The sequence below is a fragment of the Malus sylvestris genome, chromosome 16 (genome assembly GCF_916048215.2).
Source record: "Malus sylvestris chromosome 16, drMalSylv7.2, whole genome shotgun sequence".
NCBI classification, from domain to species: Eukaryota; Viridiplantae; Streptophyta; class Magnoliopsida; order Rosales; family Rosaceae; genus Malus; species Malus sylvestris.
This window is the reverse complement of record NC_062275.1, coordinates 32342738-32370730: the sequence shown is the minus strand read 5'-3', so window position 1 is coordinate 32370730 and position 27993 is coordinate 32342738. Positions and strand designations below refer to the sequence as shown.

Here is a 27993-nt window from a genome sequence, read left to right as displayed (position 1 = left end):
AAACTCTTTTAACAAAACAAACAAGAACCCCAAAATCTACTGACACACCCCGACCTGGAAAGGTCGAAGCATGCTGGCCGTCACCGTGAGGTGACGTAACCATAAGGGTAAGTGATGCAAAAAGTGAATAAAATTAAAACTAATTAGGACTAAACAGTGAAAGAGTGCGCAATTCGTGGGTTGAACCCACTGCAATTATTCAGAGCGTAATAGACAGTGAGACTACGAAAGAGTAGTCAAGGCGACCAAAGTACACTTATTACATAGTAGTGATAAGTTCATATGTCTAAATAGAAGGAAATGTCAGAACTGCCGTGATTCCTCGAGTGCCACAGAGAGTACAGCTATCTAGGTCCTGGAGGGGCGAAAAACAAAGTTGAGTGGGTCAGTAAAACAATGCTTATAAGAAAACCTTTATCTTTGAATATACTAACCCCTCGCCGTAAAACAAGTATAGTTTCCTCAAAACATACTACGTAAGTATGAAAATCCAATATATCAGCCATATAACCAGAAATATGCCAAGTAAATGATGTATCATATGCCACAATAATAATCATGTGATAATCAATATAACTAAGTGCTCATCCATCTAAGCTGACACACAAGTTCGAACATATGGTTTCTGACACGAACAGGACTGGGTGTAATCAATATGCTCTAGTACTACGATCACGTGAAACTGGTGCAAAAGCACATCACATACAAGTCGGATCGCCTAATGCAATCTACCCGACAAGACTGGCACCTAAACTTGGATCCAAGGTGAGTGAACGGTGCAGATGTGAACATACACGTGAAGGACTGGCCCTGGCCCTGGGGCGAGTACTAACACCTGGTGCAGCAAGATGAGCATGTACACAAGCACGTATGCATGCCATGACAGTAATATCACAACCATATAGCAGCATTTATCACAATTTATATCACAATAATGATACTAGGCAATGTAGGCGTAAAGGTGACATAAATATGCATTTATGGAAACTATAAATATATATATAGGTATAAAGCAACTGCCCACTCACAAGTACGTCGCTGGGTTGTAGCCCCCGAGCCTAGCTTGGCCTCGAAAATCCTCGGAATAAGTTTCCCCTATATGTGAAATAACTAAATAACATTAATTAAAGCACATAACGGAAACCTAAATAAAACGCCCATAGTTTGCTCAAACCTAGGGTATAAATATATGAAATCGATCTACTCGACGACACGAACGCGTACGTACCAACCACGCGTCGGTCGGAGGCTGGACACGCCCCCACGCGCCGCCCAAAGTGGCGGTCCACGCGCGCCCACGCGCCCCCGCGAGTACACTATACTCGCCTTCTTCACGAAAATCTGCAGTTTTGCAGATTTTTGGGTCAACTTCCAGAGCCCATAACGAGCTCAATTCTCAACCAAATTCACTTATACAAAAGCCAAATTAAAGCTAGGAATGTGATCTACCGATCCCAATTTACAGAAAGTTTGAATATAGTCCGTGTTGTTCATAAATTTTGTCTGAAAGTGGCCAAACGACCACGGCTGAAATTTTCCAGAAAACTAAAATTTTCTTCCCAACTTCCAGAGTTGATTTCTAACTCGTTACTTAACAAAACTCAGTGATTCAAAAGCCATTTTAAAGTTAGGAATGTAGAGAACAAGTTTGTACGTAGAAGAAGTTCAGTTGTGGTCGAGGTTGACCAGAAAAATGGTTTGAAAATGACTAAATGGCCACGGTTCTTGTACGAAAAACTTCGGGTTCTCCTTCTTCTCGAGTTTCTGGGTAAAACCACACGTTCAAAACACAAACAAAGGATCAATAACAACCCATAGAAGTGAAATGAAGGTTCTAAGGGTTTCTTAAGGCTTACCTTAGCCATGCATGGCTTGAAAACCGTAGTATCGAACTTGCCGAGTCGGACCTTCCGAGTTGGACGTTCAAAACTCGGTTAACACGCGAACCAGGGGTATGGTCGTGATCGTGAGGCTGAGATGAGCATGATGATGTATTTTGTTTGTTCGATCTATGAGTTTTAGAGCTTGCTCATGGAGTTGCAGAGGGAGAGAGAGCTCACGGGATAGAGAGAAAGAAGAGAGAAGTTTTCAAATTTTCTTTTCTTTTTCTGATAGAGGGGGGACAAAACATACAGAAAAGATGGGATGGAATAGCTGAAAGTGGAGTGATGCAGACAGTGCACGGGATGGGTTTAAAAGGAATTCAAGGGATAGATTTCTATATTTCCTACAGTAAAAGGAAATCGAAATCTATCCGAAGTAGATATTTTTACACTTTAAAATCTACGTCTACTCGTACTAGCATGTACAATTTAAATGCAATAGCGAGAAATAAAATGGAAAGCGATAAGAATCAGTCCACGTCACTTGCCAGTAAGGCATAGTCGTCAAAACACATACTCGGGGAGAAATTACATAAGAAAATTAGGGATGGGTCGTCACATCTACCCATGAATTTGGCCAAATTTCCCAAAACAAAAGGCACCAAATTTTAACTCCAAATTTCATACTCATATGAACTACATCTACAACAAAACCCAAAAGGGTTCACCAACTACTAGACCTAGGCTCTTGATACCACTTGAAGGAAAATTTTTAGAAAACTAAGTTCATTAAGCAACATAATGCATGCATTCAACAATTAAGTGGCGGAAGCATGCTTGTATGAACTTTAAAACAAAGCTTGAACCAAGTTCAAAGCCTGAACCAAGTTCAAAGCCTAATAGTTGTGGTGAACTAAGACTCAACTCAAATCTTAAAGAAATGAGAGATTTCTTGATACCTTTGGAGTTCCTCTTTATAAGATCAAAGGCTAATCACCCATGAGAGAGCCTTCATTCCTCTTCTTAAGTTGAACTCCATGGCTGCCAACTTCATCTTGTAGCCTTCTTGGATTCTTGGATTTAGATGCCTGAATGATTCTCCAAAAGTCCCCAAAGTTGGAGACCTCTAAGTTCTGACTGCTAAGATGGCGAAGGAAGAAGATGAGTATGGATGAAGAAAATACTAGTAATCCTCAACCATAGTGACCGGCCTCTTAGAAAGAAAGAAAGAGCAAAATGTTCTCTCGTCTTTCCTCAAAGAAACCCTTATAAGGGATGGAGCTATAAAGTTGTTTTTATAGTCATTCCAAATGAGTGGAAAACTTGTAATAAGTTCACCATCTCCTTCCCTCTATCTATGGCTGGCCATTCTAGTTAACTTAGGGTAATTTACTCATTTTTTTTTAGTTGTCACACAACTTAAACCTTATGTGCCTTATGGATCAAAACCCTTTTGTGTCCCAAAACTCGAAACTAACTTAAGGCCTAAAAAGAACCTTTCACCCTTGATTAACTAACTTTTAATTAATCATTGTCATATACAATTAAACTATTTAATTGTTCTTACTCATCTTCATTATTTCCTTCAATCATTACCTTACACAGTGTGCGATCCATTATGTTCCTTTTAGCTAGGCAATGGACGATTAGAACTCTTACTAATCGATTATGAATTGAAACTTACCTTCAATTCTCCATTTAGTGATTATACATCTTCAAGACTTCCACAAGCCATGAGTGACACCTAGCAGTATGTCATGGTTACCAAAGCTAATCAGAAGAGGTTGGATAACCTATTTAGTTTGGGATTAAAAATGCAATACGGTCTTTCTATAATACAATACTCTTGACCAAATTGTTTGGTTTGATAGTTTATTTATGTCTACTATCCAATGTGATTCACTTACTTATATGATTACCTTGAATGTGATTAGGAATGATTTCCTAAATCTCATTCATTCTCTCGCCAAGATTCTTAATCATGTCATAGAGTATTTTCCCTCAAAGGTTTGAAGGTTAGAGATCCCTTGTTGCGCATTCACCTGCCTCTATGGTTAAATGGCTTAACCCTAACTATGTCGTGGACACCCTTTGATGGAGTGCCTTTAACACAGTCAAAGATCAAGGATCTAACCATAAGATAACTATGATGCCAGGTCAAATGACTACTTTGCATTATCCCAACTATGAGTTCTCATTTGACCTGATTATGAGAACTCTTTGTTGGTTGCGTTCAGTGGACTCATTCTCTTTTAAGCACCTACATACTTGTCTTGGTGTCAGTCACACCAATAGCATGTGTTGATCTGAACGGACCATCAATGCCCAATTGACAATCCTATGACCAGGAACGTTTAGGATATATGTACGAAAGAGAATGGTCTTATGAATCTAACTTCTTTAGATCACATTTTCCTAATTACATATTCTTTGGACTTATTGTTTAAACGTATAACATTTATATGAGGCAACTCTAAATAATATTATTTGCCCTTATATTAAACTAATTTGATTTAACATGTGAAATGTTCGTAATATCATCATATGATTAGGTTTAGGGCACATTTCCAACAAAAATGAATGCACAAAAGCATATGGCACAAAACTGAAACATGAACATGGAACACTATTAAATTCATATATAGGAACAACACCACAATGCAATAGATAAAAAATACACCATAATCTACACCAGCAAGAAAGTTTTGATTCCAAGTATACATGATGAAATAATTAAAAAATGCAAGACCAAATCTTCTCATAAAATCAATAAATAACAAATGCAAGACCAACATGAACATATGATTGCAAACATCAAAAGGACATCATAAATGTTTTGCATCTTTGCAGGAATACATAAGAAGTGATTGAATTTACCTTTTTCTTTTGATTAAGCTGCACCTTAGCAACAAAGCATCCAAAGGGTTTCTAAGCAGCAATCCAACAAGCGCAACCCAGACCCAGATCACAAAACAAAAAATTAAAAAATTAAAAAAAAATTAAAAAAAAGCAAAGATAACCCAAATCCCACTTAAATCCAAACATCTAGATGACCAAATCCCCTAAATATCACCAACTAATGATCAAAATCTAAAACCCAATACAATATTGTATAAAACCCACAACCCAAAACCTTTAAGAATTGAAAACCCACAAACCTGAAAAGCGCAACAAGTGAGGTTGAGAAGGTTGGCAACCCAAAGAAGGGCATAATAGAAAATCATAATGTATGATCTTCCATTGGAGAGCTTGATGACATTCTTCTTGGCGTGGAACGCCACAGTACACCACAAAAACGATTGCGAGAACCACCAAAAAGACATTGTACCAGATTCCATGGCACTCCATCGAGCTGTCGACGGAAAAGCTTTGATCTTAACTGTCAATTGTAGTTGGGAGGCTCGGGTTTGGCAAGTTAATCGAGTGTTCTTGAAGGTTCATCACTGTTGTTGTGGGGACAGATTGGATTCAGGGACAAAACCTTGAAATGGACAACTCATATTCGAATTGGAGAGCTCACATTTTGAGATGAAACGAAAATCAAAATTTCAGAGTGAGATAGAGTTCATTAACTTGCAATTAGGTTTCTTTATAAGCACATAAGGCAAACAGTGGAGTTAGGAAGACTATTAGGGCCATACCTGCAAATAGGACCCATTCCTTCAACCCTACTCTCTCTGCAACCAAGACATCGACTTCTCAAAATCCATTTCCTCAACCCTACCCTCAAATTTGCACCAACCAACCCCTTCTTTTTCTCTCCCTCAAATCGTGCCATGAAGCCCTCACATCCTACCCTCTTTCTGGAACCAACCAACCCTTCTCCTTCTCTCCCCCAGTTTGTGTAGCCCCTACCGACACCAGAAAGCCCCTAGTAGAAAATGACCGAACTAACACGCCCCGATCTCGATATCCTCCAAACACCAAGATGGACACGTGCTGGCCAACACCCGAGGGTGACAAAGCCATTTTAATATGCATGTAAGTTATGAAGAAAGGACGAACGTAAATAAAATATGTAAATTTAAAATCTAATTAAATATGCAAATGTGGGAACGTGTTCAGAGCATACAACTAATCAAGAATTCTACGAAATGAATATTATATAACAATAAGATTACAATGAAAGTGGGGTCCTACACCGAGAGGACTCAAAAGTATCGATACGGGAATATATCAACACCAGGATTGTACGCCTCGTTTCTAAGTCCTGAATGGGGCGCAACACAAAACGTGAATGGACCAAACTACTACTACTACTACTACTACTACAACAACTACTACTACTACTAATAATAATAACAATGTACTAGGGTTAATAATAATAATAAAAACAGTGTACTTAACTAAGGGTATCATAATCGCCCGAAGGCATAACCATCACTCGAGGGTGAAGCTATACAACACTGAGTTATGTCATTGAAGAAACATGGTAGGTCCCATTACCCAAAGGTGAAGCTATACGACTCTGGGTTACGCCAGAGAAGAAATATACATACACACTGACTAGCTATGGCTAGTGAAGCTGTCTAACATTGGTTTTGCCAGTAAAGCTAGGAGTATGTCGTAAATATCTCACTGCTCATCCAATTGTGTCCTATGACCATAGAAAAATACATACTCGTGTTGTGTATATCTGTTGTATGATTACCCACTAAGTAAGCACCGAAAACATAAACATAATCTTTCCAAATCATAGCATCGGAGTCATAAATCCATAGGAGTTTTCTAGCTCAAATCATTATCATAAACTATAATAAATCAATCATGTGAAACTATAAATTCATATCCGTAAATCCATCATATATCGTAGGGCATAAAAGCAATAGCTTGTCAACCTTTCATAAAACGCAAGTTCGATAAATCATAAATAATGCGTAAAACATAAAATCATGAAATCATGCTTTTCATGAATGCAAGTCTAGTATTTAATAAAAATCATGCAATTTAAGAAGGTGTCCACTCATAGATACTCCGTCATCGAAGAGCCGTGCAAACTAGAGAGGACGGGATCACCACTAACAAAAGCACCTACGCACATGAGGGGAACAATTAGTAAAACCCTACTAAAATAATTGAATTTGAAAAAATGGAGCCCGAATTTGGAATTAGGGGGTCGAATTATGCTAAGAGGGGTCCCGGGCAAATTTCATGACAAGTCAACGGTCAACCCAAAAAGTCAACAGAGACGTCGAGTCGGTCAACTACGTTAAAACTTCAAATTTTCACTAAACTGATACTAAAAACAGACTTAGGGCGTCGAAATTTGTTTAGGATGATTCTCCAGAAAATTAGTAAAAGTCAACTCAAGATATTCCAAAGAATATTCCAGGGAATATTCATCCAGGTCCAGTCATAGGATCGGATCCGATTTTGGGTTACATGTTGGGTCGACCTAATTTCAGGTCGTGAGTAGATCGGTTTCTGCAAAAAAAAGGTTGGAAAACAAAACAGAATTCGATTAGCTCCATATCGCAATCCTAACCAACATGCCATATATGGATTTGAAGCTACGGAGGAGAGGAATAGAAATATATCACAGGTGTTCTGTGGCCGGAGTCGACCGAAAAACCACTCAAAGGTCGTCGGAAAACTTGGTTTGTCACTCTCGCAATTTCTAGTCGGAGATGGTGGAACTAGCCGGTGTGGGGGTGTGCTAGGCTCGGTGTCGCCGTGCTTCATAGAGAAGGAGAGAGGGACAATGAGGCTCGAGAAGGAGAGTCGCAAAAGAGGGAGAGAGAGAATGAGTGCCCACAGATGGTGGTGGTTGGTGGTTGGTGATGCATGCCGAAAAGTATGGCGAGTTAGGGGCCTTGCGCCTCAACTCGACAGAGAAGGAGAAAGAGTTTAGAGAGTGAGGGGGAAAAGAAAAAGGAGAGTGTGTCGAGAGTTTGGGCGAAGGGGGGAGGTGGGAAGGGGAAGGACACGGGGCAAGAGGGGATGAAAGGTTGAATGGGATGTGGGTCCCACATGACACACAAAACCAGCCCATAAAAGACAAACTTGAAATTATCTCTTGACGTGAAATTACCAACTTACCCTCGACGTTCCAAAAATTCGTATAATTCGGGACGAGTCGTTACAATCGAACTGCCCCCAAATCCTGTCCATTTAATCTGGATTGAAGCATGTAAAAGGGTAATTTCCCTACCCACCCACTTGACAGCCCACTCCAGCCCAAAATGCACCAGCCCAAACACTTTTTTTTTTTGTGAAGAAAGGCCCAAAAGCAAAAAGCCTATGACAAAATGGTGAGTAAGTCAAAATGAAGCCCCAATTCACAGTCAAGATGAATGGTGCAACTTTTTTTTTTCTTTCCAATTTTAGACTTAAGTAAGTTATGTAATGAATTTAATTAAATCAGAAATGAAATATCCACTTTACCCTCATTTGTATCGTGTAGAGCACTTAGACCAACTCTAACAATAGGCTAAAACCTATAATTCCCCTCCCCCCCCCCCCCCAAAAAAAATCCACTCCAACCCATGACCTAAAATTAACCTAAAACCCAAATAGAGGTCAAATACCAGCCCAAGTTTAGGCCACAAATTGGAGTGGACCCCATCTTTTGTGATTGAAACCTGGGCTGTGAAACCCAATTGCCCTCTGTCACTTGCTCCACGCGTAGCACGCAAGACCTTCAACCTGCATTCAACCGAGGTGGACCCCACACATGTGGGTGTGTCCCCCAATTTGTCAAGTTTTGTCTGTAGCCAACAACTACTTTTCTTCATCGGGTGGTGGTGGTAATTTGACCGTTGGTTAATCCAACGGTCCACATTCAAATATTTTTTTAGTTCAAAAAATTATATGAACATTTTATATTTATATAGTTATTGAATCCAATCGCTTATATCGAATATAATCAAATCTAACGGTCCAAATTAAAATCCAACGGCTAAAATAATTTTAAAAAATGATTTAACTCAAAATTCAACCAAAAACTCTATAAATACCTATGTATTTGTTCAAACATCCATACAAAACTCATTTTTCTCCTACAATTCTTCCAATTTTTCTTTCTACCATTTCTTCTCATTTCCAAATTTTTCAAGATGGCAAAAGAGCATGTTAGAGGTCGTAATTGGACCTTTAATGAAGATATTGCTTTATGTTTGGCATGAATTTTTATTAGCGAAGATGGTCGGCACGAATCAAAATAGAAAGGTTTTGTGGGGTAAAATCGTTGATAAGTTCCATGAAAACTCCAACGCCGGCTGAAGGGAAGCTGGTGATGTTTATGATCAGCGGAAGATTATCAACAAAGTGTGCACTTTGTGGAAGGGAAGCTTGGAGAGAGCCATGGTTGACATGCCTAGTCGAATGGGCGCCTCAGAAATTGTGAGTTTCTTTGTTGATATTTTATTTGTCAAGTACATAATAGTATTTTGCAACTAATTGTTTTTATGTATTTGTTGGATGGGGTGACAAAGCAATGGCAATTTACAAGACAAGAACTACAAGCTTTTAAGTTGCATCAAGCTTGGAGCATCCTCAAGGATTGTCCGAGATGGGGAACCGATGCGGACCAACAATGGGGAAGATTATTTCATAGTGAAGCCCCACCCCCAAACGATGTCAATGAAGGTGCGAATTTTGCCGACAATGAAGGTGTCGAACAAATGATCCCAACTTCTTCTTTTGCAAGGCCCTCGGGTAGAGATAAGTAAAAGGAAGCAAAGAGAAAAGGGAAGTCCCAAGATCCGATACGTGCACAATTTGCCAGCGAAATGGTAAGAATGAATGAAAACCATATCTCTCGGCTAGAAGAATCGGCCCAAATGCATTTGGCCATGAAGGAACAACGGGATAAGGAGCAAGAAATGTTCGAAATTAATTTGTTGATGGAGGACCTCGACAAATACACTTCAGAGAGGAAGAAATACTTACATGGTAAGCAAAATGACATTTTACGAATGAATGCCACAAGGAGTATATTTCAAGATGACGATTCATCTCAAGACTAACACCCAAGTCCATCACCAAGTCAAGATGGTGGATATCATTATTAAGTTTTCGATTGTATTAAGTTTATATGGTTTATTCATTGTTTTTTTTTTTTAATTTATGTGGTTTATTAATTGTCATTTGTATTAAGTTTATGTGGTTTATTAAATGTCGTTTGTATTAAGTTTATGTGGTTTATCATGATTTTCATGTATTGATTTAGTGATTTGTCAAAATTTATCAGAATTTAAATATTTTTAGGTTAAAATGTTCATATAATTAATTTAGGATAGTCTACATAATTTTTTTAAAGTTAATTTTAAAAAAAAAATTAGCCGTAATTCATTTTTTGATAATCTCGAGTTAAAATTTTAAGTTAGAAGAGTTGGAATAAAAAGTATTTTCTGAACTAAAACCTAAATTTTTTAGACTAAATATTTTTAAGTTTTAGATAACGGTCGGAGATGATCTTATTTCCTGCTGACAAGATTGTCCTTTTTTCGTCATCCAAAAGGTGCTTTTAAACCCCCGATTAGGGTTTTAGAAGCAAAGCGAGGAGTAAGTGAGAACCGCGGACGCACGGGGTGGCCCCTCCCTCTCACACTCCCTCTCTCTCTCTCTCTCTCTCTCTCTCAACCGTCTCAGTCCCTAGGGTTTGGTCGCAGCCGGAATAAAAAATCGAAGGTACTCCTTATCTCCTCGACATAGAGCTTGATAATTATATTTTCTTGTACAACAAATTCTGAAGCTTTTCAAGTTATTACCTCTGTGTTTCGTAAGTCGATAGTTTTTCATTTGTGGAAAAATCAAAGGGTTTGATTGATGCGAACAGTAATCTGTTTAGATAAACAAGTTGGAAACCTAATCACTGTTGTGGGTTTATTGTTATGATCGAGGGATTCTCTGGTTTCATGTATGTGTGTGTCTAGAAGTTTCTTGGTAGGAGATATGGTCGTTCATATGCCACCAAAACATGCCGCTGCAATGATAACTTCTGTATGTTTTGTATATCCTGTGTATAGGAAAGGTATTATCACTGAGCATATAATCTACATCTGTTGTGAGTGATGATTAATGAATGACCAAAACAGAAGACAAAATAATAATGAGGTATTGTCTAGAAAATTACCCAGAAGCGAACTTCAATTTGGTGTTGGCGGTACCTGCTGTTTGTGTTTCGTTGGGATTTTTTTTTTAAAGAAAATGAGCGATATTTTGTTCTGTCTAATGTGCAGGAAATGGTTTCATCTGATGATGACCGATTGGCCACTGAGGCTGTGGAGAAAGTGACAGATTCAGAGCAGAAGAAGAAAAAGAAGAATAAGAAGCATAAGGACAAAGACAGCGATTTTGACAAAAACTTCATGATCAAGCCTCAGAGCTCAACTCCCTCCTTGGACACCTCTCAGTGGCCTATCCTTCTCAAAAACTATGACCGACTCAATGTTCGAACTGGACACTACACCCCTCTACCCTCAGGGTTCTCCCCCCTTAAGAGGCCTCTTGCTGAGTACATCCGATATGGTGTTCTCAATCTTGACAAGCCTGCAAACCCCTCTTCTCACGAGGTTGTTGCTTGGATTAAGCGCATCCTTCGCGTTGAGAAAACTGGCCACAGCGGTACTCTGGATCCTAAGGTTACAGGTAATCTCATTGTCTGCATTGACCGAGCCACACGACTTGTCAAGTCCCAGCAGGGTGCAGGGAAAGAGTATGTTTGTGTTGCCCGCTTGCATTCAGCTGTGCCTGATGTTGCCAAAGTGGCTCAGGCCCTTGAATCTCTTACTGGGGCTGTCTTTCAGAGGCCACCTTTGATATCAGCAGTCAAGAGGCAGCTTAGGATTAGGACCATCTATGAAAGCAAACTTCTTGAGTTTGATGCAGATAAACATTTGGTCGTTTTCTGGATTTCTTGTGAAGCAGGAACCTATGTGCGGACGCTCTGTGTGCATTTGGGTCTGCTGCTTGGTGTGGGAGGTCATATGCAGGAGCTTAGGAGGGTCAGGTCTGGGATTATGGGCGAGAAAGACAACATGGTCACAATGCATGACGTCATGGATGCTCAGTGGGCTTATGACACTAATAGGGATGAGAGTTATTTGAGGAGAGTCATCATGCCTCTTGAGGTTCTCTTGACCAGTTATAAGAGATTGGTTGTCAAGGACTCAGCAGTGAATGCCATTTGCTACGGTGCCAAGTTAATGATTCCAGGGCTGCTCAGGTTTGAGAATGATATCGAGGTTGGAGAGGAAGTTGTGCTGATGACTACCAAAGGAGAAGCCATTGCATTGGGAATTGCTGAGACGACCACTGCTGTGATGGCAACTTGTGATCATGGTGTGGTGGCAAAGATTAAGAGGGTGGTGATGGATCGGGATACTTACCCAAGGAAGTGGGGATTGGGACCAAGGGCGTCCATGAAGAAGAAATTGATTGCCGAAGGGAAATTGGATAAGCATGGGAAGCCCACTGAGAATACTCCGCAAGAATGGATGAGGAATGTGGTTTTGTCTGCAGGTGGGGATTCTATTGTTGCAAGCACTGCTGCTGCGCTTGACACTGAACCTGCTGTGGCAGAGAAGGAGACCGCTCTCGTAGACAAGGAGAAGAAGGAGAAGAAGAAGAAAAAGGACAAACATAAGGATGAAGAGGAAATTAAGGAGGGGCGTAAACGCAAACTAGAGGAACCCACAGATAGCCCTGCTCCGGTTCCTGCAAAGAAAAGCAAAGGTGAAGAAGTAGAGCCTGAAGTTGAGAAGTCCGAAAAGAAAAAGAAGAAAAAGGACAAAGAGAATGGCACTGTGGATAATGTTGAAGCTGGTTCACCTGAAACAGAAAAGTCAGAGAAGAAGAAGAAGAAGAAGAAAAACAAAGACGCTGAGGACAATGGTGCTGTGGCTTCTGCCGGCGCTGGTGATGGCGAGGCTGATAAGAGTGAGAAAAAGAAGAAAAAGAAGAGTAAAGCAGATGCAGAAGATTAGAGGGACTTTGGATTAGAATCCTAGAGTGGCAGAACTTTGGAATGTATGCCTTTCTTTTATTCCATCTACAGTAAGTTTTCGTAACTGACTTCGGAATTTTCATCTCATATGTGTAATTTTTAATCGTTTTCCGCAGGACTAGTTTTTGTAGTTTAGTTTATGTATTGCAGGCTGTTTTTTCTTGGTTTTAAGCATTTTCAATTCACCATTTTACATGTTTCCTTTGCTTGTTTCTACTTTCTCCCTGAAAGAGGAAAATATGAATGAAAATACAGTTGCTATATGGTTTCTGGGGTCTTACAATTTAGTGATGCTACTGGTTACAATAGTCTACCCTTTCAGAGTGACCCCAAACTTCAGCAGCATCACTGACCGAGTCGAGTGAACTCATGGATGCAGGTATGGCTTCAACTCCTAATCTGGTTTCAGCTCGACATATTGTTCTCCTTGTTTTCGTTGCACCGCTCTTGAAAGGACATTTCGTTAGCGAGAGCATAACCTTAGAGATAAAGAAGGTAGCAGTGACAGATGATGCTCATGAGCAATTCAGTAGCCTGCTTAAGAAGTGGTTTGGGAGTGAGGTGCTTAAAAAAAAAAAACACCCATGAAAAAAAGCTATGAGGGTTTTAGGTGTTTGGTAAACTAAAAAAAAGGGCTTATTTTGGAAGTTGCTGTGAGAATAAGCTGAAATCAAAAGAAAAAGCGGAAGCTGCCTATTTGCAGCTTTGAAGATCCACTATCAGACTTTTTTTTTTCTTCCAAAAGTACTTTTATAAAAAAATTTACTAAACATTCTTGCTGATTTATTTCACAGATGCTTATTCTCACAGCACAACCGCTTATTCTCATAACAGATTTTTTTCAAAGCATAGCAATACCAAACCAGCCCTAAGACTAGCTCAGTTCCATCAAGTACCATATAATCCATCTAACTAGGCTCTGTAAAATGAGGTTCATTTGTGTTTTGGTGACCGAGATTATTACGAGGTCCCTCCGAAAGGGCTTTGATAAAAATATTTTTAAAACAAATCCTTAATAAAAATCCAAGTAGATCTTGAAAAGATACTTGGAAGTGCTTTTTGTAAGAAACACATATCTAGTGCTTCTTCAAAAAATAAAAGTAAAAAACACATAAAGTGTTTTTAAAACCTAAAATCAATTTCACCAATAAAAGCATTTTAAACGAGCCCAATCGAACATTTTTTTCTCTTGTAATTCCTTGGAAGTCAATTTGCTTGTATTTCTTTGCTCAATTAAACAATAATATTATGAAAGTTTTAACGAAATACTTTTAATACTGTTCACTTTTAACGAAAATGATATTTTTACTCTAAAAAGTCACTCCTGATACTATTCCCTTACAACACATTTTTGTCCTTTTAATTAAAACTCAAAAATTTCAAGCATTTTTTTTTAGTTTTCCTTCATATTATACAAATAACAGAGATTTAATCTAATAATTACAAAGATTATTTAGAAAATAAAAACAATTGACAGATTGATAGCGTGGAACAGAAGAACGGAGGGAAAGTTGATCAAAAATCTCAAAACGGATCGAATGACTAGTGATTGCGTCCCTTTACGAGCAGTTTAACTCCTCGTACTACACGGCCACGACCGGCCATAGTGATTCACTACTTGTTCACCCTTTGCAGGCAAGGCAGCGGCTGCTCGAATGGAAGCGCCATACACAAGCGGCAAGCGGCAACCAGCTAAGGCGATTCGATCACCAGAAAGAAGAAAAGTATAACATCACCCATTAAGGCCCCGTCATAACTTTGAGTGCTGTCTCCAGGGACATCCGCCTTCAAAAGCCTGCTCTAACACATCTTCCATTCGCTTTGCCAGTATTATCTGTTATGGGAAAATATCACAAATTATGTTGCGACCATAATCACACATCACACCTTCGGAAACCAAACACGGTATCTACAGGCAACAGCTTGCCGCCAAATAAAACCAAAATTACCTCAAGACCGGAAAGAACCGCCGATGGTACTTCAGTTAAGTCCTTCAGATTCCTCTCCGGAAGAATGACTCTTTTAATACCACAACGGTGGGCTGCCAATACCTACAACAACATAGATTCAGATGATCAAACATAGCCTCTGGCTCATTACTGATATGCACCAAGAAAATCAAGCAGAGAATTTTGCTCCAGTTTTTCTCACATGTGGCTTGTAGGTTCCTTTAAATATTTTACAAGAAAAAAGGTGCTAAAAGTGTTTTGGGAATGACACCAAGTTTCTCGAAATATGCTTAAAACGTTTCTCAAAACCTTTCTAAAAAATGGTGTAAACATTGATGATCAAGATGCCCAATTAAAGACAAATGAGAATGAGCATATTCCAACAAACAAACCAATCAATTTTCCATCAAACATCCCACTTCGCTAGATGACGGTTATAGAAAAAGATACTGCATGGAATGACTCGAGTCGTATAGCCAGGAGATTTAAAAATGACAGTGCTAAGAAAAGTGAAGATCTGTATGCCAAACAAGTTTGGTGATAGTATAATACTTCTCTACAAAAAAACAAGGTCACATTTATGATAACGCGAACATGCCCATCAGGCATACAAGTCAAAACACTTGACAGGGCAGTAATTGTAGTAAAGCACAAACCATTCAGTTCATATAGCATGTGTTGTACATGCAGACAGACTTACTTAAAGAGTCACAGATTATCATAAGGTAAGCATACCTTATCCTTGACACCACCAACAGGTAGTACTAGACCCCTCAATGTCATTTCTCCAGTCATTGCTGTATCTGCTCTTACTCTTCTCTCACTGAACAACGAAACCAGTGCAGTTACCAGAGTAACACCCGCTGAGGGTCCATCCTTGGGTACAGCCCCAGCAGGAAAGTGTATGTGAACATCACGACCTTCCAAAAGATTGGTTGCCTCAGCTGTTGACAAGTTAAGATCCCTTGCCCTGGCTCTCACCTGAGACATAAGTAAAGTCCTCAGTATCAATAAATCATAACCTTAACTTTTACAGGGCAGAAATGTTTGAGTCGTGATGAAGAACAGGCATTAATAGCAATACTTCAGATAAATAAAATTAAATAGAAGGCAAATATTACCCATGTCAATGCTATTTGTGCTGATTCTTTGATAACATCTCCAAGTTGACCAGTGAGATGTAATTCACCCTTTCCCCCCATTGCTGTAGCCTCCACAAATTGGACCTCTCCACCGAAAGCAGTCCAAACAAGCCCAACAGATACACCAGGTGTCGCAACTCGTTCTGCAGCTTCTTTGTCATCAAACTTTGGAGGCTGCATTGCAACACAAACAGACTACCTCAGAATCTCTCAATCAATATGACATATCAAGCTGGAATCTCTTTAGCAATATGATCATGTCAAGCTGAAAATTTATAACATGGTAAAACCAAGATACGTGGATCACGAAAAGTATTCCTTGAGCCCAAAACTCACTTCAAAAGTATCCTACATATTCATTTACATATACATTTTGACATATAAGACTCGTCAAAATGGCACATTATCAAATCCATTGACAAGTCAAACTAATCGAGTTTCTAAATTCCAAGCAAACACTGCTAAGTCCAATTATGAAGTAACTTTTTTTTATGATTTTAAAAAGAGAATAATTACCCCTAATACTTTCTCCAGCATATCCTCATCCACAGTCAATGGTGAAGCAATCTTGAAAGTGCTTGATATCTCATGATTATTCACACCCATCGGAATAACCTCCATTTCCACTTCAGCTCCATCAGCAAGTCTGTTTTCGAGTAGTGGTGAGGCAAGTGATTGCACATCTTTGCTCAGAGAGACAGCTTGTTCTTGCTCGGCAACTCTTACTGCAGCTGCACGAGCCAGGGCAGCCAAGTTTCTCTCCAGATTCCGAACACCAGCCTCTCTAGTGTACCCTTGAATGACAAGTTTCACCATGGCCTGCCACAGTAGGCAGACAACTTTCAATGTGATACTCTCATATACACCAACATTGGTCATGAATGTAACCGTTGTTTTGTGAGTTGTGACATAAAATTTGATACTGGAAGCCAGAAAGAGGGTGCCTATTTAGTATTTTTAGATCTAAAGAAGAAACTGTGGAGAAACCACAAGTTCAACACCATTACTACTTGATACAAGACCAGAATGAACTTACCTCTGGGATTCTAAGAAACTCAGAATTCAAACCATGCTGATCAAGAACTCGGGGAATTAAATGGTGCATGGCTATCTTCAGTTTTTCTTCAGGTGTATATCCAGGCAACTCAATAACTTCCATCCTGTCCAAGAGTGGTGGCGGAATAGGCTGCACCCTATTTGCAGTTGCCACAAAAATCACCTTTGAAAGGTCGAAGGGAACATTCAAATAGCTATAGGTCTTGAATTAAGGAACCACTTTCACGTAGAAATCATGCTTGCAATGTTATTTGAAATGGATCTAGGAAAAGCAGCGTCCTTACTTTTCGAAAAAAAAAAAAATATATATCCCATTAAAACTAAGCAACCAAGTGACATTAAGCCAAGCAATCATGTCATGGGCCATTTTGATAGCAATTATGTCTTCGTTTTATGTAAAAGAAGATTTTCTGCAAGAGTTAAGTGTAAGATATGCATAGATCAAACTCAAAATCAATACAAATTATAACATGAGGTCGTTTTCAGATTAATTAAATAAGAATTTGACCGAAATAAGGCATAAAAAGAACAGGATACTGGTCATTGAATGTTTTATTTTGTTCAGGATCAAGAACCTCCAGTAGAGCTGAAGCTGGATCACCGCGCACATCAGAACCTGTCTTGTCAATTTCATCTAGCAGCATGACTGGATTGCAAACAGCTACTCTCTGGAATACAAAATAATTAAGAATAAATTTAGCATAAGTCCTACTACATCAATCCTATACTCTGCTGGGGGTGGGTACGGATATGTAGTTTTTGTTGTTGTGTTCACTAAGCCACATACAAAAAGAAAGCACAAAAGAGTCTTGCTCAATTATGAAAATTGTTTGTTTAAAGGTAGTGACAAATGAGATACAAGCATTATCACTTGTCAATTACAAAATACTCTATTTTGTATTCTCCTTTCTTTTTTTTTTAATGGTTCGATACACTTAAGAGACAGCATTTTATTTATGAGTCATGACTGATCACACCAGAAGTCCATGAAAATGTTTATTGAATGAAAGTATACCTTTAATCCATCAATGAGTCTACCCGGCATGCTTCCAATGTATGTCCTCCTGTGTCCTCGAATATCAGCCTCATCCTTAACACCACCAAGGGATATGCGTATAAATTTTCTGCCCAAAGAAGCAGCAATAGATGATGCCAAAGACGTTTTTCCAACACCGGGCGGTCCAACAAAACACAACACGGGACCTCTGGCATCTGGTTTGAGCTGCAACACATAACTAACATATGAACATTAAATTTTAAATACAAAATACTTAAATAATCAGACAAAAACTACACAATCATCCACCTTGCGAACAGCCAGATACTCAATAATCCGCTGCTTGACCTTAGTTAAACCATAGTGATCACTGTCAAGACGTTCTTTTGCAGCCCTTAAATCCAATTCATATTCTTCACTGGCCTTCTGCCAGGGAAGTTCAGCAAGAAGGTCTAGGTAAACACGTGAACTATTATATCCATGTTGTTGGGGTTGCATCTTTTTCAGCCTCCTGAAACATGAGGAGAAAATTTTAACATAATACTTGATATGAGACCCACTAAACTCTAAAACTTGAAGTAAGACTGTACTGGAACAAAACAATGAAGGCAAGTAGACCCTCTTGGCTTTACAACCATATCTAGATCCAACTTTACAAAACCTAAATTCTTTAATCTTAGTACCACTGACGCCCAAGAATTAGTGGCCCCAGACATTGTGTAAAACTGCATATTTGGAAGTGGCTTCAGATTTTAAGTGCACTATTATACACTTGGGGATATCTTCTCTACTATCTTAAGAACAATAAATTCAAACCAACTTTAACATGCCAACATCCGCAAAGATGTCAAGAAAATATGATACCGGGCACCAATAATTGTGTGATCATTCCATTTTCTCCAAAACCCTTGTTGGAAGACACCTTTTTGTAAGAGGAATCAATATCATTATCTTACTCACTATTAAGATTACATCAAAGTTTTAGTATACTAGTATCTATGGTATGACAAATTTTTTAGTGGGAAACAAAAGGAAGAGACTACTTTACCAGCACACTGGAATGCAGTAACCCTTATTCCTTTATACTAAGTTACTAACCAAATCATACCTCAACTCCCTCTGTGCGTGCTTCCAGATGTTTGAAGGCATTCCTGAGCATTGCATCTTTCTTTCCAGGGCAACTACATCGTCTTCGTCATCATCATTGTCGCCAAGCTCCTCTTTTATAGCTCTCATCTACAATACATTTGATAGAGCAGAAAAGGAATTGAAACAAAAGTCAGTCAACTAAATGATAAAAAAAAACAGTATGTGTGTCCAATTCAAAGGAAGGTTTCTTTAGATCCCAAAACATCTAACATGTACATCTACCTAAAGTCCTCAATAATATTTGTTTTTTTAAAATCCACATGCATCATTGTCCATGATATGAACAGAAAAAAATACAAACTAAATATCTTGCACCCCTTAAGAAAAAAAAGCACTACCAATAACTCTATTACTAAAAACTATAAAGTAAATTTCATCCACTCAAGAAGCCTCTAACTTTCCACGAATTACAAAAGATGACTTGTATGCTTTTCAAACTTTCCATGGCTACACACATGACAAATCAGAAATACCTCTGAAATAATTATATTTTTTTCAAACAAAAAGCCCTATCAGATAACCAAGTCCTCCAGCACTACAATATATTGTGCCAACCTAGAAATTTTAACATGTGCATGATTAAAGCTAACTTGTCAACTGACATATATATTTACATTTAGAACTTGTTAAATTTTTCTAGTCTTACACACGGTAAATTAGAAAGACATTGCTTCATTCTCACAATTCTTTGATTTTATTTATAAAAAATAAAAAATAAAAAATCCCTCATTGAGTTTAAACATCATAAAAATGTGAGGGCAACTAATTTGACGGATAAAAGCTTTTGGGTTGCTTGAGAAAATATAACTATTTGACCCACCCTCACCACAAAATTAGCACATTCACCTTCATTCATAAATTAGTATTTTAGAAGGAAAAAAAAAAACAGTTTAATAGATTCCTGTAAAGAGCAAATTTGCACATAATCAATTAGTTCAGGAAAATTCTAACTGAATTGCTTATTCGTTCCACCCAAAATTTGCTAAGGCACTTCAAAAAGAACAAAATGCCTGAAAATACTACCAAACATAAAATTCTAAAAAAGAACAGAACTAACAAGAACAATACTTTTATCACTAAAAACCTGATTACCCTAATATTTCACTCCCTCAGAAAATCGAAGCTGATGTGAGAGTGCAAACCTGCTGACGCAAAAGAAACTCTTTCTGCGATTTTGATAATTGACCCTCAACTTTTTGTGTAATCTTCTCTGCTACATGTATAGACTGTCACAAGGTAACATCAACATGACTGCTTAAAAACTCGCGGAAGTATAAAGATGATAAGATGTGACATGCTAAACATCAGCACCAGTGAATCAACAATTACCTGCAAATGCCTGTCAACTAGCTCAGTAGCTTTGGAAAGTCTTACTTTCAGATCAACTGAATCCAACATAGACAATTGCTCCTCAAAACTTATCTCAAAGCTAGCAACAAATATGTCTGCCAACTTGTGAACCGGAACTGTCTCCAGAAGAACTTTTGTTCTTCCTCCGGTCTTTTGTTTCTGCAAGCACAAATGAAATGGGAGTTACCAATTTAAAAAATAAAAGGCTACAAAATTTTTTTATCAGCAGAGTTATACTATCAGCAATAACATGTAAATATGTATATGGATATGTCTAACAATATCAATATTTGGCTAGAATACATAAGCCTAGTTGATGCTCTCAACTAAATTAAGGAATTTCAGGCAAATGATATTCCCTACAAACCTCAACAAAAAACGAAAAACAATTTGAAAGACAAGGGAAATTTGTCAACCAAATGCACTCAGCCTCACAACTTGAAAAGGAGGTCAGAATTTTATAGATAGGGTACATATACATACATACGTATTTGTGTGTCGAGTTTTGTAGTTTCCTATAGATACCTACATGACTTATTACTTTGAGTAAATTTGGTATGATACCACTGAGCAACTCAGAACTAAATATTCACAAAACACCAAAGAAAAAAAAAAGAAATAAAAAAGAAAAAGGCAAGACTCTTCGTGTCCATGTGATTTTATTCACTTAAAGATGCTAACATCACAAGTATTACCTGCTCAAGAACAGAAATCAGCTCCGTAGCAGTTGCTTTGAATTGGCGAGACAACGATATGAAGTCTGGATCTTGCTCCACTTGCTCCATTTCTCATTAAGATAAGAAAGATAAAGCAACTCAACATATTGGTAGATAAGGGCACAAAAGTCATCTAAGATTCTACATATAATGTGATCATGACAAACTCATCACAACCATAAAGCACTTTAGGGACAACAATACCTCAAATAAACCACATGATACATTCAGATCAACACATTGGAAGATACAAGAAAATCTACATATTTTAAGGATAAAACATTGAAAAAAAAAATTGTTTAGAAAGGAAAACATAGTAACCAATGATATCTAACCAGCTCTTTGTGAGAAACAATGATTAAAGAATTTATACCTTTCACATCGAGGGCCTTAAATAATCACCAACAGATCAGTTATGGGGCATGCCTTATTCAGTCAGATTCTCAGGAACAATATTAATGTGTTTTGTGTGCGTGTGTGCATGTGTCTGTGTGCCTGTATGTGCGTTCGCGCATGTGTGTGTGTGTGTGTGTGTGTGTGTGAGAGAGAGAGAGAGAGAGCGAGAGAACTTTCACCAATAACCCTAGTCATGGAAAGCATGTCGCTAATGAACTAATGAACCAGGACCAAATACATAACGAAATGTGATATAAGTGGCAGAGGTAACATTAAACAAACACTTAAGATTTGAAGTCTGAAGACAACTTCATGTTACTGTAGAAGAAAGGAAAATTCAAACCAAAGAAACAAATGTTGGGGCAATAATGTAGCAAACTAACCAATAAACCCGAATATCTTTTACTGAAAACAAACCCACATACTAAATTGACAGCATACCAGTCTTTGTCATTTCAAGTGGAGAAATTCGTGCAGTATAATATGTTCCTCTTGTGCTAAGTTCCTGGATGTTGAATCTACACAAACCTTCAAGGACAACTACATATGTAACCCTCCCACTTGGCTTCTCAACTCCTCTTGAGAGATGTAAAGCCCGTGCAGCAACTCCCCTAAGGATATCAATATAAATTTTAATCAACATAATTAGTTTACAAACACTGTAAAAACAGAAATTCATTGAAATGTAGGATGAATCCAAAAACCTTGTAAATGGCCCATTCCAGTGTTAAAAGGAAGTTAAACTGATTGAAATAAAGAAAGTCGCAGCGCATGACAAAGTTAAATGGACTGCCACGTTATCTATAATGTTAAGTTGTAACATAGCATAAAACCCCAATGCACAAGAAACAGATTTAATACCTTGAATGCCAATGAATAACTTCCTGCTGATTTTTTCCATCAAGCCTGTGAGAATCGGATGCACCAACTTGAACTCTAGAGCTTCTTTCACCAGAATCAGTTCCCACACCTAAAAGTAGACACGTTCCCAACAACAAAGAAAAAAACCTCTTAGATGTGCCATTAACTAATTGCATCCACCCATCCGTATCGAATTGTGAAATAAGCAGAATCACCTTGAGACACCACAGGGCCCACAGTTGCTGCCTCAGCAGCATCTCGAACGGGAAGAATACCAATTAACCCCTTCTCTTCGCGCTGCCATAACTCTTGTTCCACCAATTTGACACTACATTAATCAAATTCCCCAATTTTATCAACTCCATAATCAAGCACTCAGAAATTCACAGTTCCACACCCATATAATGATCAAAACCTAGAAAAAAAGAAAAAAAAAAGTTCACATTTGAAATTACTGCTGACTAAATTGAAGAACAGAATATGCAACATTTTCAGTCGCGGGAATCAAGTAGAAAATTGCAACCAAAAGGCTTCGGCAACCAAAGAGCATGAAAAGGGACAGAATTTCCAAACAAGCAGAGTAATTGCAGAGCTATAAAGTTTGAGCTGAACTGAAGCAGCTATCAATTCCAGTAGATGCAAAAAAATTCTCAGGAATCAAACAGAAACCAATCAATCAAAAGAGAAAGATTAAGGGTGAAAGGTACCTGCTGGGTGAAGTGCAGCGAATTCGAATGATGGCGCCGGGTAGGAGGACCTTGTTTCGGAAAGGAAGGATGCCGAGGCGAGTGGGAAGCTCCACGCATTCCGCCATGTTTGCAAATTGCAGAGACAGAGAGAGGAGGAGGAGGTGGAGAAGGGAAGGTGGGGAATGCAATGTGCTGGAGTTTGGTTAATTAGGCTTTTTATTGGTTTGGTTGGAAGACTTCGGTTCGCTCAGATGTTTTATTTTCAAAACGGCGACGCTTTGTATTCAACTTTTATTTGGTGTATGTTTTATTTTCAAAAAGCGTGAATTGACGCAAATGCCCTGGAGGCGAGGACTTTGATTTCTGTTGACCGTCGTCTAGAGGAACGTATGACTTATTCTTTTGGCGTATTTGTGTAGTACTCGTTGGTACGAACGCATATGTGAAAGCCGTTTGCGAATCCGAATTATAACGGTATGGTCACGGACATTTGAATTTGGTTATTTATATTTTGGATTATAGATTAATTGAACTTCCACCTTATGGGAGAAAAGCCCAATCGGAAAAGTCCAATCGGATTTAGGCAAGATTAAGGAGAACCAATTGGAATTAAGTAAGAAATAAAGGAACCAATTAGGGGCTTGGTTTCAGCCTAATCAGTTATGTTAAATAAGTGACCAATCAAATTTTGGAAAGAAAAGGGGAAGGACGAATGAGAAATCACGAAAAAAAAAAGAAGAGGAAAGCTCCATTTCCATCGGCCCTTCTACCCACACCCAACCCAATCGAATTCTGGCGATTTTCGCCATCTTTTCCGTCGAACAATCACCATCTAACACCTGCCATCTCTTCCACAACATGCCTTCTACCATTTCCACCCCAAATTTGTGAGCTTTTAGGTCCAAAATCGCGAGAACCGTATGGAAGAGCCGAAGGTGTTCGACGGCTATCCCACCATTCCAACGAGTTCTACCACCCACCATCACCCTTAATCAACTTCCCTTGGACCCAGGAACAAGACCCAACCGGTTATAAGGGCGTTGGAACACCGGAGAAGTCGAATCGAAGCACACCCTTTATAGGATTCCGAAGGGTTTGAATGACATTGGAGCCTTTCCTGGCTAGATTGGACTTAGAAACAAGTATAAATTGATTCCTCATGTTGTGTAGATGAATTTTCATGTTTGGATTGTGTGATTTGGTGGGGAAATGAGAAAGTTATAACGATTTAAAGTTTGCCTAGTTTCCAGCGACCTCCACTAATTTCGAGACATTTTTCCGGCCAAATCACAGCGAGATAGCCATCATGTAAGGTACCAATATCTTCATCTCGTTGAGCACTATGATTTCCATTTTTGAATTACTTGTTTTCGTTGAGTATTGAAAAAGTTATGGACGTTGAAAAGGATGCCCAGAAATTCCGGCGAGTTAACAGTTTTCCCGCGGACAGCCGTCTTTCAGACCATTTTCCGGCCACCTTCAACCACCATTTGGACTCCAAGCTGGTATAATTTTGTTCTACATTTCGCGAGCTTCGATTTGGTATATTATGGGTTGAATTTGGTTGAGAAACATGTGAGATATAGAGTTCCAAAAATCGCCCGGGAAATCTGCAAAATCTGCAGAATCCGGCAAAGTTCCATTAAGGTCCACCACTTGTTTAGAATAGTAATCGACGATCCGACCATTGGATCGTCACCAAACTTTAATACATTATAGTACATAATATTTGAGGACCATAGAAACTTACGGATCGGGAATCCAACGTACGGATCTTCCCGAATGGGATTTGTAAGTTTATAAAATAAATGTTAACCACCACTTGGTTTTGGGCAACTAGCAAAGATCTGACATTTGGATTGTAATGAAATTTTAGTATGTTATTTTAGAAGCACAATGTAGATCTTTGGATGTTACGGATTGGAAATTTGAGTTGTGGATCTCCTAGATTGAGTTATGTAGGGTTATGGACCCCACCATCGATCTTTAACCAACGGTTGACCTTTGGTCAATGGATCTCAAATCATTTTAGAATTTCCTTGAGGATGTGCTTTATGTGAATTACGTATTCTATTGATAAGAGTTTTGAGATGTGATTCGATAATTGTTATAGGTGCCAATTGTTCGGGACACCTCGATGTACGTGCTGGTGAATCATAGCATGGGCTCCAGGTGAGTGGATCTTTTCCCCTTACCATATGTATATAATTGATAATTCCACAAACGTTCCTAAAGTGATTTATGTATGTACCTACAAATAATTATAGTGAACTACGAATGGCTTGATCCCTGTTTAGGGTACATAAGTAGTCTAACGAGACGTTACATGCAGCCATACAATAAATGAGACTAAATAATTGAGACAATAGCCTTGTTTGGGGAACTGAGCATTGTGAGGGACATTGGTGGAAAATGTGAGATTTAACTTTATGTTTTGGTGGTTAAATGTTGTTCATAAATCAATGTGTGAAGAATCAAGAAGTTGAAGTAAGGAAACATAAGTAATGGCAGTTAATTAAACTAGTGTCTAATTGGGCTTATCACTGATGTTTACTTTCAAAATTAAATAGTTCAGGAGTGGGGCGTTACAGTTTATGCATTTTATGCCATTTGTATATATGTTTATATATCCGGAAATATTATGACATGGTTGAATTTTAGATTTACATCATGGCATATTCATATGTTTATTTCCTGAACCTACTTATTGTGAAAGCTTTGAAGTGCAAAGGTGAACGCAGGACACACAGGTATGTTCAGGTGCGTTCAGGTAAGTATACGATATTAGTTGAACTGATGGGGTTATGGTATGACTACATTTATGTTTTAAGCAACTTCGACATTGTCGTATAGGTTGCAATAGTAGGCAACTCCGGCATTGTCGTACAGGTTGCTTATGAGTCGTACATGTTGTATTAGATTCATTTAAAGCTCATAAACTTGTACCCCGGTGCTAGTTTTCCCGCCCGTGGCCAAGGCATAGTTCTTCACGTAATGTTAACCTCTCACACCATACGCTCATCTTGAATTCAAGGTAGGTGCACAGACCTATCGTACAGATCACTATAGGTGGTTCCGACTCGTAGGTGACTCTTCACATGATCGTAGCACTTGAGCGTATTCATTTACACCCAGTCCTGTCGTATAAACCACTATAGTGGTTCCTATTCGTGTGCAGGCGTAATGCCGTATAGGTCACTAGAGGTGACTCCGGCCAGATTGATTAATGAGCTATGATTTCAGTCGTACAAGTCACTAGATGTGACTCCGACTTATGAGCTAGCATTGATTGATGAGATATAGATATGTCGTATAGGTCACTACGGGTGACTTCGACTTATGAGCTAGCATTGATTGATGAGATATCGATATGTCGTACAGGTCACTACGGTTGACTCCAACTTATGAGCTAACATTAATTGATGAGATATGGATATGTTTTACAAGTCAAAATAGGTGATTCTGACTTATAAGTTAGCATTGATTGATAAGATATGGATATGTCGTACAGGTCACTACAGGTGACTCCAGCTTATATGCTCGCATTAATTGATGAAAATTGGATGCAGTCGTACAGGTCACGTTAGGTGACTCCGGCTGATATATCATCCTATATTGATTAAGTTCATTTGGCCAACTCGTTAATGCATAGTGGAGTTGTTGGACATGGCATACCTATGGTCTTGGCCATTTTTGTGTATGGTTTGGATATATATATGTGTAGTATTGTCTTATGAAAACGATACGGGTCTTACATTGAGAGACATTACTTCTAGAAAAATAATAACTTTGGGAAGCTTGGTTTTATTGCTCACTCACACTCTCTGTTTCGTGTCGTCCAGGTTTTAGCTGCTGAGTTCGTATCGATGAGGATCTATGGCAAATCTTAGTATTGATGGCTACCTCTAAGGGTATGATTCATACCCACACTACTGTACTTTACTTATGCTCTGACTTCGCATGTGAAATGAGTTTGCTCCCACTCACAACGCACTGTGGTATTTAAACACTTTTAGGTTCAGATTTATTCACATTTTTTAAACTCTACCACACTTTATGGTTTCATCACCTTACAGGTGTCGGCCACCACATCTCGATTTAGAGTCTAAGTGGACTTTGTGGGTTGGGGTGTGTCTGTTTGGTATCAGAGCATAAGTTGGGCAGTATGGCGTTCATCACACGCGTGATGTGAACATTTTTGGTTCTTGACTAGATGCTTGAATCTTGCCACCGTGTCAAATATGGAAAAATATGTTAGCTTTTCTTCAGTTTTGGGTAGTTTTGTAGTCTTGACGACATTTTAGAAAATCATTTTTGACAATGCCCTTAGAATTAAAACGAAAATTTTACTTGTGGAGGAAAGGTGTAGATTTGAGGCAAGTGGATGGCCTAAGTTAATGTATTAATACTCGTGTATCAACAGAGATATTACCAAATAATTCTATCATTATTCTTCCGCCGTTAGTATTGATCCGTTTTAGATTGGAAATCTCAACTAGTCTTGATTTCTTAGTAGCAATTCATGGAAAATCATCTGAGGGATAATTACTTTTGGTCCTTGTTAGCATTAATATCTTCAAGCGTACTTGTGTTCATGCTAAATCTTTAGGAGGAAGATCCACTCTCGATAAAGTCTTTTTGAAAGTAGATCTTTAGCAAGGTCTTTTTCCAGCCTTGGAATTTTTCAATCAACGCTAATTCCCAGATTTTGTTTTTGTTGTTATACTTATTAAATGGGTGAGAATAGGTTTGCGAGTGTAAGTTGTCATATCATGAGAGTTGTAGAAATCCGAAAAGCAGTCATCAAATCCTCCTAGGATCAATGAACTACTTTGCTTGAGCCGAATAATCTAGGATCGTGAAAGCTTAGGAACAAGCTTTGTATTAGAATAGTTAACTCATGGTTGTTTTCACCTT

At 38.5% G+C, this 27993-nt stretch overlaps 2 protein-coding genes and 1 long non-coding RNA gene across 3 annotated transcripts; 1 reads left to right on the top strand and 2 right to left on the bottom strand.

Annotated features, from left to right (window-relative positions):
* Window positions 1–285: 285 nt before the first annotated feature.
* On the bottom strand, window positions 286–2146 carry LOC126608551 (uncharacterized). The gene is made up of 4 exons (XR_007617904.1): window positions 1857–2146; window positions 1655–1764; window positions 1029–1095; window positions 286–355 (listed from the first exon to the last, which is right to left on the bottom strand). It is a non-coding gene; the product is annotated as an uncharacterized LOC126608551 (long non-coding RNA).
* An 8141-nt stretch (window positions 2147–10287) lies between these two features.
* LOC126607125 (H/ACA ribonucleoprotein complex subunit 4-like) lies at window positions 10288–13034 on the top strand. Its single transcript, XM_050274575.1, has 2 exons — window positions 10288–10454; window positions 11006–13034. Exon 2 carries the CDS (start codon window positions 11009–11011, stop codon window positions 12749–12751), a length of 1743 nt encoding a protein of 580 aa, XP_050130532.1. The 5' UTR covers window positions 10288–10454; window positions 11006–11008; the 3' UTR covers window positions 12752–13034.
* A 1070-nt stretch (window positions 13035–14104) lies between these two features.
* LOC126607123 (lon protease homolog 2, peroxisomal-like) lies at window positions 14105–23280 on the bottom strand. The gene is made up of 17 exons (XM_050274574.1): window positions 23095–23280; window positions 22603–22715; window positions 22388–22496; window positions 21968–22137; window positions 21110–21201; window positions 20394–20573; window positions 20207–20290; window positions 19024–19151; window positions 18225–18426; window positions 17934–18140; window positions 17456–17586; window positions 16899–17112; window positions 16379–16681; window positions 15842–16036; window positions 15456–15701; window positions 14721–14822; window positions 14105–14605 (listed from the first exon to the last, which is right to left on the bottom strand). Exons 1-17 carry the CDS (start codon window positions 23199–23201, stop codon window positions 14522–14524), a joined length of 2667 nt encoding a protein of 888 aa, XP_050130531.1. The 5' UTR covers window positions 23202–23280; the 3' UTR covers window positions 14105–14521.
* Between the last annotated feature and the right edge of the window lie 4713 nt (window positions 23281–27993).